Source organism: Electrona antarctica, assembly GCF_951216825.1.
Source record: "Electrona antarctica genome assembly, chromosome: 12".
Taxonomy (NCBI): Eukaryota; Metazoa; Chordata; class Actinopteri; order Myctophiformes; family Myctophidae; genus Electrona; species Electrona antarctica.
This window is the reverse complement of record NC_136793.1, coordinates 3,780,920-3,793,419: the sequence shown is the minus strand read 5'-3', so window position 1 is coordinate 3,793,419 and position 12,500 is coordinate 3,780,920. Positions and strand designations below refer to the sequence as shown.

Here is a 12,500-nt window from a genome sequence, read left to right as displayed (position 1 = left end):
GACACACACACACACACACACACACACACACACACACACACACATATCCATACGGTAATTAAGCATTTGTATCAATGGAAACGGCACTGAAGTCTGACATCAATATCGCTAGAGGGTCCCTGACAATATAACGATACAGAGACACCTCCCCGACAATATAACGATACAGAGACACCTCCCTGACAATATAACGATACAGAGACACCTCCCTGACAATATAACGATACAGAGACACCTCCCTGACAATATAACGATACAGAGACACCTCCCTGACAGTATAACGATACAGAGACACCTCCCTGACAATATAACGATACAGAGACACCACCCTGACAATATAACGATACAGAGACACCTCCCCGACAATATAACGATACAGAGACACCTCCCCGACAATATAACGATACAGAGACACCTCCCCGACAATATAACGATACAGAGACACCTCCCTGACAGTATAACGATACAGAGACACCTCCCTGACAATATAACGATACAGAGACACCACCCTGACAATATAACGATACAGAGACACCTCCCTGACATTATAACGATACAGAGACACCTCCCTGACAATATAACGATACAGAGACACCTCCCTGACAGTATAACGATACAGAGACACCTCCCCGACAATATAACGATACAGACACCTCCCCGACAATATAACGATACAGAGACACCTCCCCGACAATATAACGATACAGAGACACCTCCCTGACAATATAACGATACAGAGACACCTCCCTGACAATATAACGATACAGAGACACCTCCCCGACAATATAACGATACAGAGACACCTCCCCGACAATATAACGATACAGAGACACCTCCCTGACAATATAACGATACAGAGACACCTCCCTGACAATATAACGACACAGAGACACCTCCCTGACAATATAACGATACAGAGACACCTCCCCGACAATATAACGATACAGAGACACCTCCCCGACAATATAACGATACAGAGACACCTCCCTGACAATATAACGATACAGAGACACCTCACCGACAGTATAACGATACAGAGACACCTCCCTGACAGTATAACGATACAGAGACACCCCCCCGACAGTATAACGATACAGAGACACCTCCCTGACAGTATAACGATACAGAGACACCTCCCTAGAGCCCCCTCCCCCCACTCAACCTTCATCCCTCACTGCTGATGTTTTTGTCAACTACTTCGAGAAGAAGGTTGATGATATCAGCAGCTCCTTCCCCCCCCTCCCCCATAAAGTGGCATCTGACTCAACAACACTAACCCCAACATACCATGCATGTCCTCCTTCTCTCCTCTTTCCCCAGACGAGGTCCTACAACTAGTGACTTCCACTAGACCTACCACCTGTCCTCTCGACCCTGTCCCGTCTCCAATCTTCCAGACCATCGCACCTGATCTGCTCCCCTTCATCACCTCCATCATCAACACCTCAGTAACCTCAGGCTGCGTCCCATCTGCCCTCAAGTCAGCCAGAGTAACACCACTCCTCAATAAACCAACCCTTGACCCCTCAGATGTCAAGAACTACAGACCGGTATCACTCCTTTCATTTCTGTCTAAAAGCATTGAACGTGTTGTCTCCAACCAGCTCTCTCTCCATCTCTCACAGAACAACCTGCTGGATCCCAACCAGTCCGGATTCAAAAAGGCCCACTCCACAGAAACTGCCCTGCTGGCAGTCACAGAAGCACTACATGCTGCCCAGGCTGCTTCCCACTCTGCAGTCCTGATTCTCCTAGACCTATCAGCAGCGTTTGACACAGTGAACCACCAGCTGCTACTAGACACCCTAGCGGATCTAGGCATCGGCGGGACAGCACTAAAGTGGTTCTCTTCCTATCTCACCGACCGGACCTACCAGGTCTCCTGGAAAGGTCTGCTATCATCCCCCCGAACCCTCCAAACTGGGGTCGCACAGGGATCTGTACTTGGTCCCCTCCTTTTCTCACTGTACACTAAATCCCTTGGCACTATCATCTCTGCTCACAATATATCCTATCACTGCTATGCCGATGACACACAACTGTTTCTATCCTTCCCCCCCTCTGCCACACAGGTGGAAGAGCGCATCACTGCATGCCTGGCTGACATCTCACAGTGGATGTCCTCCAACCACCTCAAGCTGAACCCAGACAAGACTGAGCTTCTCTTCTTCCCAGCTAAGTCCTGCCCGATGCGGGAGCTAACTATTTCCGTAGACAACGCCCTGGTAACGTCTGTCCCAACAGCCAGGAACCTTGGTGTTGTCCTGGACAGTCAGCTCTCGTTCAAAACTCACATCACAGCTGTCACTCGATCCTGTAGGTTCACACTCTATAACATACGACGAATTAGACCGTTCCTCACCCAGGAATCAGCGCTCAACACGTCCCAAACTCTTCTCCCTTCTGGCCCCAAAACTGTGGAATGCACTTCCCGTTGCAATCAGAACTGCAGCATCACTCCCGATCTTCCGCCGTAGTTTGAAAACCCACCTTTTCAGACTCCATCATGGCCCATAGCACTTACCCTACCCCCTTAGACAGCACTTTTTAGACTTAGATAGCACTTGAAACAGACTTATAGCATGTCATGTAGACAGCACAATAACAGTACAGCATAGTATAGCATATATATGTATAGCTTATATGTGTCATTATATATTGATATGTTCTAGTTACGTTCTTAGCTTACGCATGTTTCTTGATAAATGTATAGCTTATATGTGTCATTATATATTGATATGTTCTAGTTACGTTCTTAGCTTACGCATGTTTCTTGATAAATGATTTTTATATATGTGATGTATTCCCATGCTTTTTGTTCTTGCTTAATGTAAGTCGCTCTGGATTAAGAGCGTCTGCTAAATGCCTAAATTGTAAATTGTCCCCGACAATATAACGATACAGAGACACCTCCCTGACAATATAACGATACAGAGACACCTCCCCGACAATATAACGATACAGAGACACCTCCCTGACAATATAACGATACAGAGACACCTCCCCGACAATATAACGATACAGAGACACCTCCCTGACAGTATAACGATACAGAGACACCTCCCTGACAATATAACGATACAGAGACACCTCCCTGACAATATAACGATACAGAGACACCTCCCTGACAATATAACGATACAGAGACACCTCCCTGACAATATAACGATACAGAGACACCTCCCTGACAATATAACGACACAGAGACACCTCCCTGACAATATAACGATACAGAGACACCTCCCCGACAATATAACGACACAGAGACACCTCCCTGACAATATAACGACACAGAGACACCTCCCCGACAATATAACGATACAGAGACACCTCTCTGTCACACCTCTCACGGGTGTGATTTTTATGAATGAGGTTGCCGTTTAGAAATAACAACGGATCGCCACGAGGTGAAAGGTGAAGGTGCTCACATGGGTGGTCTGGCTGTGGGACATGAAGGACACTCTGGCAAACGGGTCGGACAGTCCGGAGCTGTCCGCTGCCATGAGGCCGCGGGCCTGGTAGAGGTGAGCCCTGAGCTGGTACATCTGATGATCTGTAATATTAACATACATCTGGTACACCTGATGATCTGTAATATTAACATAATGAGCTGTCTGGTACATCTGATGATCATTAACATAATGAACTCTGTGTGTGTGTGTGTGTGTGTGTGTGTGTGTGTGTGTGTGTGTGTGTGTGTGTGTGTGTGTGTGTGTGTGTGTGTGTGTGTGTGTGCGCGTGTGTGTGTACCTGTAGGTATCAGGTGTGTAGGAACTCCTCCTGGCTCAGCACTGCCCCCGCAGGCCGGAGTGAAACCTGCAGGAAGGCCGTCCAGCATGTGGGCAGAGTCGAGGGCGTGGCCCAGCCACAGGTAGACGTCCAGCTTACAGACGATCGACCAATGGGACGGCTTCTTACCTGGAGGCTGTGCGCACACACACGCCCACGCACGCACGCACGCACGCACGCACGCACGCACGCACGCACGCACGCACGCACGCACGCACGCACGCACGCACGCACGCACGCACGCACGCACGCACGCACACAGACAGACAGACAGAGACGGTACCTTGAAACGTACTGACGTCACCATCAACAGCCAATAAGGGACCACCATTCTTACCCCGACATGCATACTCATCAAGAATGGTGTTCCCTTATTGGCCGGTGGATAACACCGACATACACATACCCAGCCAATCACAGTGCTTCACGAGCTCTTAACGAGACTCACCTTAAGGAACAGAGTGAGTATCTTGCCACAGTCTGGACCACGCCCCTCAGCTTGGCCACGCCCCCCAGGGCAGTACAGCAGGTCTCTGGCTGGAACACGGGCGTACGCAACGCGCTTGTTGTTGCTTAGCAACCAGACAAACACGTCGGGCAGCGTGTGCTGGGGCTGTGAGGGGGGGGGGGGGGGGGGGGAGGTCATGGGGGAGGGGGGAGAGGTCATGGGGGGAGAGGTTAGAGGTCAAGGCGTCTTACTCACCTCGGCCAATAGGAAGGAGTCTTACTCACCTCGGCCAATAGGAAGAAGTCTTACTCACCTCGTCCAATAGGAAGGAGTCTTACTCACCTCGGCCAATAGGAAGGAGTCTTACTCACCTCGGCCAATAGGAAGGAGTCTTACTCACCTCGTCCAATAGGAAGGAGTCTTACTCACCTCGGCCAATAGGAGGAGTCTTACTCACCTCTTACAATAGGAAGGTGTCTTACTCACCTCGGCCACTATAGGAAGGAGTCTTACTCACCTCGGCCAATAGGAAGGAGTCTGTCTTACTCACCTCGGCCAATAGGAAGGTGTCTTACTCACCTCGGCCACTATAGGAAGGAGTCTTACTCACCTCGGCCAATAGGAAGGAGTCTGTCTTACTCACCTCGGCCAATAGGAAGGAGTCTTACTCACCTCGGCCAATAGGAAGCGTAGTTTCTGCGTCAGTCTGCCGGTGTCTTTCAGCAGCTCTTTGACCCCGCCCACTTTCAGCTTCCTCTCCGACAAGCCCCGCCCATCCACGATCATTCCCTCCTATGATGCGCACGCACACGCGAAAACGCACACGCACACGCACACACACACACGCACACGCACACACACACACACACACACACACACACACACACACACACACACACACACACACACACACACACACACACACACACACCATGGATTTCACAACGCCAGGCCAGACTTCCCGGTCCTTCATTGCCATCCCCATGAGCAGTGTGTTGATTTTAACAGGACATTTTGATTTGACTTTTAGTCACATTAGTCTGATCTACAAGATCAAGATCTATGATCTTGTAGATCTGCTATTTATTTATTTTTAACAATCCTTAGACTCTGATATGTGTCTTTATGTTCAGATTCATCTTCTCGTGTGACGATCAATGTAGATGTCCTGTCCAGTGCGTGCGTGCGTGCGTGCGTGCGCGTGCGTGCGTGTTTTCCTACCAGCTCTTGTTTACACATGGTCAGTCGTCTCCTGTCCAATTGGGTCAGACGATTCTTCTTTAGCTCCGCCTTCAGCGTAGACTCTGCTGACACTATGAAGGAACTACAGACACGCACGCACGCACGCACGCACGCACGCACGCACGCACGCACGCACGCACGCACGCACGCACGCACGCACGCACGCACGCACGCATCAGTTGAATCAGATTAAAGGTAATTATAGAACATTGAATTCTAGTTTAATTTCTCGTGCGCGCCAGGATTTCACTTCACTTCACTCGTTTGAGCAATAGAGCGTCGCAGCCCCGCCCCCTGTGACAGACTCCGCCCTCGGTGACAGACTCCGCTCCCTGTGACAGACCCTCCGCCCCCTGTGACAGACCCCGCCCCCTGTGACAGACCCTCCGCCCCCTGTGACAGACCCCGCCCCCTGTGACAGACTCCGCCCCCTGTGACAGACCCCGCCCCCTGTGGCAGACCCCGCCCCCTGTGACAGACCCCGCCCCCTGTGACAGACCCAGTAAATAATTGACCAATAGCTATAAGCCCCTCCCCAAACTGCTATGGTCCAATCACAGCTAAGCATAACATGGGTTAGACTAACCTCTCCACCAATAGTTTTCCTATATGATAAAACATTGTTTTAAAGGACCTCTAACATCAAATTCTACTTTTTCAATTTCTTTTGTGTTTTTTGGGCTCCCATATGTGTTTTCTATCCCCACAAATTCATATCATATTATTGGTGCTTTAATGGAAATTGCTCTCAGGAACAGCTCAACTGATTTTCTCCTCATCATCATCAGTGTCACCCTACTTCGTATAATTCCTGGGAGAGGGCGGGGCTTAGCTAAAGGTGAATTCCCCATTATTTTTTCCAATAGAGCACCAAAGTCTGACGTCACTTTCAGTAGAGGGCGTCAGTCCCCAGGTTCATGTATTTTTTTATTTGCATTGTAATCTCCATAGGGGGATTTTAGGTCGCTTCATATAAGAACTGTGTTTGAAAAATAAACCGACCACCCCGGCCTTTCTGTCAGGGGAGTGGCTGTGCGTCGTTAATGATGTCCATTCATATTTGATACAGCCAGTTTATGGAGAAAATTTAATTAACGTGGCCGCAAAAGCCTTGAAACATGAAGGCAACGTCTAATATACGTCATGCCCAGCTGTCAACACATTGCGTTCCTGAGATTCCTCATTGACGTAAGCTCAGCTGGTGGTGACTCGACTCGTACTAACCACGAGACATTAAATATCAATAAAATAAAAATAAAAATAAACGTAATTAACATTCCGTTTCTGTTGTGCGACGGGCAGATGCGCACCATCCGCCTACCGGAAATGTAGTCTCTGGGTTGTTTGGCTCGTTTCTAACGCTTATAGAGCGTCGCAGTCCCGCCTCCTACCCTGGACGAGGAAATGAAACCCAATGCATTATTCTCATAGACATTTCTTAAAGTATTTATTTAAAGACGGTTACGCCGCGGACAAAGCCAACTCGAGTCGTGACAACTCATGACAACACAAATAATATTTTGGACCAAACAAATAATTAGAAAGAAGAAAAAAACGGCAGGTTACAACCCTTTTTTTGTTGTTTTTCTTCTTTGTAATTATTAGTTTGGTCCAAAATATTGTTTGTGTTGTCATGAGTTGTCACGACTCGAGTTGGCTTTGTCCGCGGCGTAACCGTCTTTAAATAAATACTTTAAGAAATGTCTATGAGAATAATGCATTGGGTTTCATTTCCTGGTCCAGGGTAGGAGGCGGGACTGCGACGCTCTATTGTGTTACTCTTTGGGTAAATTTGTACAGTTCCACCTTCAGTCGATGCTTCATATCCATATGAGTTAAAAGGCCGGGGTGATCGGTTTATTTTTCAAACACAGTTCTTATATGAGGCGATCTAAAATCCCCCTATGGAGATTACAATGCAAATAAAAAGTACATGAACCTGTGGACTGGCGCCCTCTACTGACAGTGACGTCAGGACTTTGGTGCTCTATAGACGTTTCAAAACCTGTAAGTCTCGGACAAAGACAACAGCCCAGTTGACACATCGTGACAATAAACCATTTAGGCCTGACGTCGAAATAAAATAGATAAAAAGTCTTCTGAAAGAATATATATTCAAAGATTTGAGTTAAAAACGTTCGCTCTGAAAGAATATATATTCAAAGATTTGAGTTAAAAACGTTCGCTCTGAAAGAATATATATTCAAAGATTTGAGTTAAAAATGTTCGCTCTGAAAGAATATATATTCAAAGATTTGAGTTAAAAATGTTCGCTCTGAAAGAATATATATTCAAAGATTTGAGGTAAAAACGTTCGCTCTGAAAGAATATATATTCAAAGATTTGAGTTAAAAACGTTCGCTCTGAAAGAATATATATTCAAAGATTTGAGTTAAAAACGTTCGCTCTGAAAGAATATATATTCAAAGATTTGAGTTAAAAACGTTCGCTCTGAAAGAATATATATTCAAAGATTTTCACTAAAGCATTTTCACGATTTTTCAAAAATAGCAGATCTACAAGCTTGTTACGAGCTTGTAGATCTGCTATTTTGCAATAGCTAAAGTATAACATAATGCTTAGTTAAAAAAACACCAAAAGGGGTTTCCGGCCCAGAAATGGGTTAAATAATGTCTTGGTCGAACAAATAAGTAGAATGATGAAAAAACATGTTTTTCTTTTTTCTTTTTTTAGTTTTTCTTCGTTCTAATTATTTGTTCGGCCCCGCAAAAAATAAATGTGTTTATTGTCATGATGTGTAACTGGTCTGTTGTCATGATGTGTAACTGGTCTGTTGTCATGAGGTGTAACTGGTCTGTTGTCATGATGTGTAACTGGTCTGTTGTCATGATGTGTAACTGGTCTGTTGTCATGATGTGTAACTGGTCTGTTGTCATGATGTGTAACTGGTCTGTTGTCATGATGTGTAACTGGTCTGTTGTCATGTGTAACTGGTCTGTTGTCATGATGTGTAACTGGTCTGTTGTCATGATGTGTAACTGGTCTGTTGTCATGATGTGTAACTGGTCTGTTGTCATGATGTGTAACTGGTCTGTTGTCATGATGTGTAACTGGTCTGTTGTCATGAGGTGTAACTGGTCTGTTGTCATGAGGTGTAACTGGTCTGTTGTCATGATGTGTAACTGGTCTGTTGTCATGAGGTGTAACTGGTCTGTTGTCATGATGTGTAACTGGTATGTTGTCATGAGGTGTAACTGGTCTGTTGTCATGAGGTGTAACTGGTCTGTTGTCATGATGTGTAACTGGTCTGTTGTCATGAGGTGTAACTGGTCTGTTGTCATGATGTGTAACTGGTATGTTGTCATGAGGTGTAACTGGTCTGTTGTCATGAGGTGTAACTGGTCTGTTGTCATGAGGTGTAACTGGTCTGTTGTCATGATGTGTAACTGGTCTGTTGTCATGATGTGTAACTGGTCTGTTGTCATGATGTGTAACTGGTCTGTTGTCATGAGGTGTAACTGGTCTGTTGTCATGATGTGTAACTGGTCTGTTGTCATGAGGTGTAACTGGTCTGTTGTCATGAGGTGTAACTGGTCTGTTGTCACGATGTGTAACTGGTCTGTTGTCATGATGTGTAACTGGTCTGTTGTCATGAGGTGTAACTGGTCTGTTGTCATGAGGTGTAACTGGTCTGTTGTCATGATGTGTAACTGGTCTGTTGTCATGATGTGTAACTGGTCTGTTGTCATGAGGTGTAACTGGTCTGTTGTCATGATGTGTAACTGGTCTGTTGTCATGAGGTGTAACTGGTCTGTTGTCATGAGGTGTAACTGGTCTGTTGTCCGAGACTTTAAAGATATTTAAATAAATACATTATGTTAATCATTTATAATTCATAATTCATGAACATTTCATAGTGATGCTGTGCTGTGATTGGCTACCATCATAGTGATGCTGCGCTGTGATTGGCTACCATCATAGTGATTCTAGCACTGTGATTGGCTACCATCATAGTGATTCTAGCACTGTGATTGGCTATACCATCATAGTGATGCTAGCACTGTGATTGGCCGTACCTGGCGTCCTGGCAGAAGAGCTTCAGTGCGGCACGGAGGTTAAGCTCCGCCCCCGGGTCACACCTCTTGTCGAGTTCCGCGGCTTTGGCCACGCCCCCTTCCTGTAACACAACATGATTGACAGCCAATGTGAGTATAGCCTACATCAATGGTTCCCAAAGTGGGGTCCGGGGACCCCCAGGGGTCCTTGAGGGAGTTCCAGGGGGTCCGGGGACCCCCAGGGGTCCTTGAGGGAGTTCCAGGGGGTCCCCAGCTAAATGATAGCCTAGTTAGGAACCAAATGGACCCTTATGGGTCTGTGACTCTGAGAGTGTACAAATGGAACCAAATGGACCCTTATGGGTCTGTGACTCTGAGAGTGTACAAATGGAACCAAATGGACCCTTATGGGTCTGTAACTCTGAGAGTGTACAAATGGAACCAAATGGACCCTTATGGGTCTGTACCTCTGAGAGTGTAACACATGGAACCATTTGTACATATTCCATAAGTCATTGTGTGTGTGTGTGTGTGTGTGTGTGTGTGTGTGTGTGTGTGTGTGTGTGTGTGTGTGTGTGTGTGTGTGTGTGTGTGTGTGTGTGTGTGCGTGCGCGTGTGCGTGTGTGCGTGCGCGCGTGTGTGTGTGTGTGTGTGTGTGTGTGTGTGTGCGTGTGCGTGCATGCGCGTGTGCGTGTGTGCGTGCGCGTGTGTGTGTGAGTGCATGTACATACAAACAGCAGACAGATGGACTCCAGCATGTTACAATGGACCAGTCTGTAGGCTCTGTTCTCCCACTGGCTGCACACACACACGCATGGCTTCTGTCTGTCCATGGGGATGTGCATGTAGAACCTGCACACACACACACACACACACACACACACACACGCACACGCACACGCACACGCACACACACACACACACACACACACACACACACACACACACAATTTACAATTACAATTTACAATTTAGGCATTTAGCAGACGCTCTTAATCCAGAGCTACTCACATTAGGCAGGAACAAAAGTATGGGAATACATCACATATATAAAATGCATTTATCAAGAAACATGCGTAAGCTAAGAACGTAACTAGAACATATCTATATAATGACACTATACATATTAACTATACATATATACTATACTATGCTATACATATGTACTATGATGTGCTATGACTACATACAATGCAATTGTGCTGCCCTTGCAACACGTGCCTATGTGCAGCTAGACAGCTAGTTAACAGTTTCTGAGATCCTCCAATAAAGAGACAAGACTTGACTTTTCTTGTGTTTACTGAAGTCACAGGTAATTTTGTAAAACTGAAAAGTACAGAAATAAACATAAAAATGAATTAGCACACAGGTAAATATGCAGAGTGTGTGAGTAATATAGTATGCATAGTTATTAGTAGGCTATTTGCACTGAACTAGGTACACAATGTTGAAGTCAAACACAGAAAATGGCTAGGCTACTGCAGCAGTAAACTAACATGCAGACCACATGTGTTTACACAATTTCCAAACACAAAATAACCAGCTACAAAGGTGTTCTGCAAACATCACATTCTACATGAAATATAATCTTTGAACCGATTAACTAGAACTTCAAAGTACTTACAGACAATAATGTCCAAGGCAAAAGCATTAAAGAAGAATTATCAGCAGACCATGCGCACAGCTCACTGTTTCATGGGGAAATGCTGACTCTGAGTTTAGTTTCACTTTCTACTTCCACCACTGGAGGGCAGTAAAAACAGTAAGAACTGGTACACCTTTTAACTTACTTAATTAAATGACAGAATTATGAAACATTTTGAAACTATGAATTTTAACCAAACTGCCATTCCAAAGGCAGCACACTCCCCGCTTTGGTACAATAACATTGTATCACTATAGATACATCAACATTAAGGGAATGTCCTTGGATGCAAGTAGCAACATAAGAGTTCAATAAATCTCTGACAGGGGAACTATGAACTCTGAGACTGGCCTCAGAAACATCTTCACAATTCTGTTCTTCAGAGCATTGGTGAAGTTGTCAGTTGACATAGATTCAATCAGCTCAGTTTGAGCTGCTCTGATAGACATGTTTGTCCATGATAGTCAGGGACATTCTGTCATCCATGTGTAGCGTGCTGATTTGTCATCCTCCTTGGACTGTTTTAACACAGAGCATCCAAGGTTGTCTGTCCTCTCTGTGGGACCTGCATCTTCCTTACAGGCAGGGGAGGTTGAACCAGGATGCTGTATCATACCACTGTAGCCTTCAGTCACTTGGATGCTTTTTGGGTATGGGCTGAAACAGGATGTGTGACCATTTTGCAGCACGTTTGCTTTGTATACATTGACCTCTGATGGTTTGTGAACTGTTCCCAAGCATGCTTCACCCACGACGACCCATCCTAGGTCTAGTCGCTGTGCGTAAGGAGCATTGTGGGGCCCGTTTATTAGCTCGCGCACCTTGTGTACCCTTAAGATGTCCCTTCCTAAGAGCAAGAGGATTGGAGCGTCTGGGTCCACAGGTTGCATCTTCTTGGCAATTGGCCGTAGGTGGGAGTGATGCTGTGCAATTTCTGGTGAAGGTATTGCTGTCCTATCATCAGGAACCATGTCACACTCCATTAGGGTTGGTAAAGGAAGTTGTAATTTTCCATCAATAGACTCGATGATGAAGTTACTAGCTCTTCTACCTGACGTCTCTGTTCTCCCTGAACAGGTTCTCAGTGTATAATGAGATGAATTGGCCTCGACCTTGAAGAGGTCAAAAAACTCTGTCTTGGCAAGAGACTTGTTACTTTGCTCATCGAGCACTGCATACATCCTAATAGCGCTCTCTTTTTTGCCTGCAGGATGTACTTTTACCAAACAGATCTTGGAGTAGGAGCGTGGGCTTTCTCCACTTACACATATCTTTGTGCAACTTGAGGTGACTGTACTCCCACTTGGCTCCCCGCTGTCTTGTTTGTCAGCCTGAATACTCTCTGAAGCCTCTTGAGGAG

General features: G+C 45.9%; 1 protein-coding gene across 1 annotated transcript in view; it reads right to left on the bottom strand.

The window, feature by feature from the left end:
- The window catches only part of fer1l6 (fer-1 like family member 6), a gene marked incomplete at its 3' end in the record, with an annotated part of 101,769 nt that overhangs the window by 47,791 nt on the left and 41,478 nt on the right, over positions 1 to 12,500 (bottom strand). The window contains exons 9-14 of the mRNA XM_079516007.1: positions 9,517 to 9,617; positions 5,459 to 5,561; positions 4,910 to 5,029; positions 4,238 to 4,402; positions 3,751 to 3,925; positions 3,429 to 3,553 (exon numbers count right to left, since the gene is read on the bottom strand). Of these exons, the coding sequence (XP_079372133.1) occupies positions 3,429 to 3,553; positions 3,751 to 3,925; positions 4,238 to 4,402; positions 4,910 to 5,029; positions 5,459 to 5,561; positions 9,517 to 9,617 (789 nt within the window). The remainder of the gene's footprint in view (positions 1 to 3,428; positions 3,554 to 3,750; positions 3,926 to 4,237; positions 4,403 to 4,909; positions 5,030 to 5,458; positions 5,562 to 9,516; positions 9,618 to 12,500) is intronic.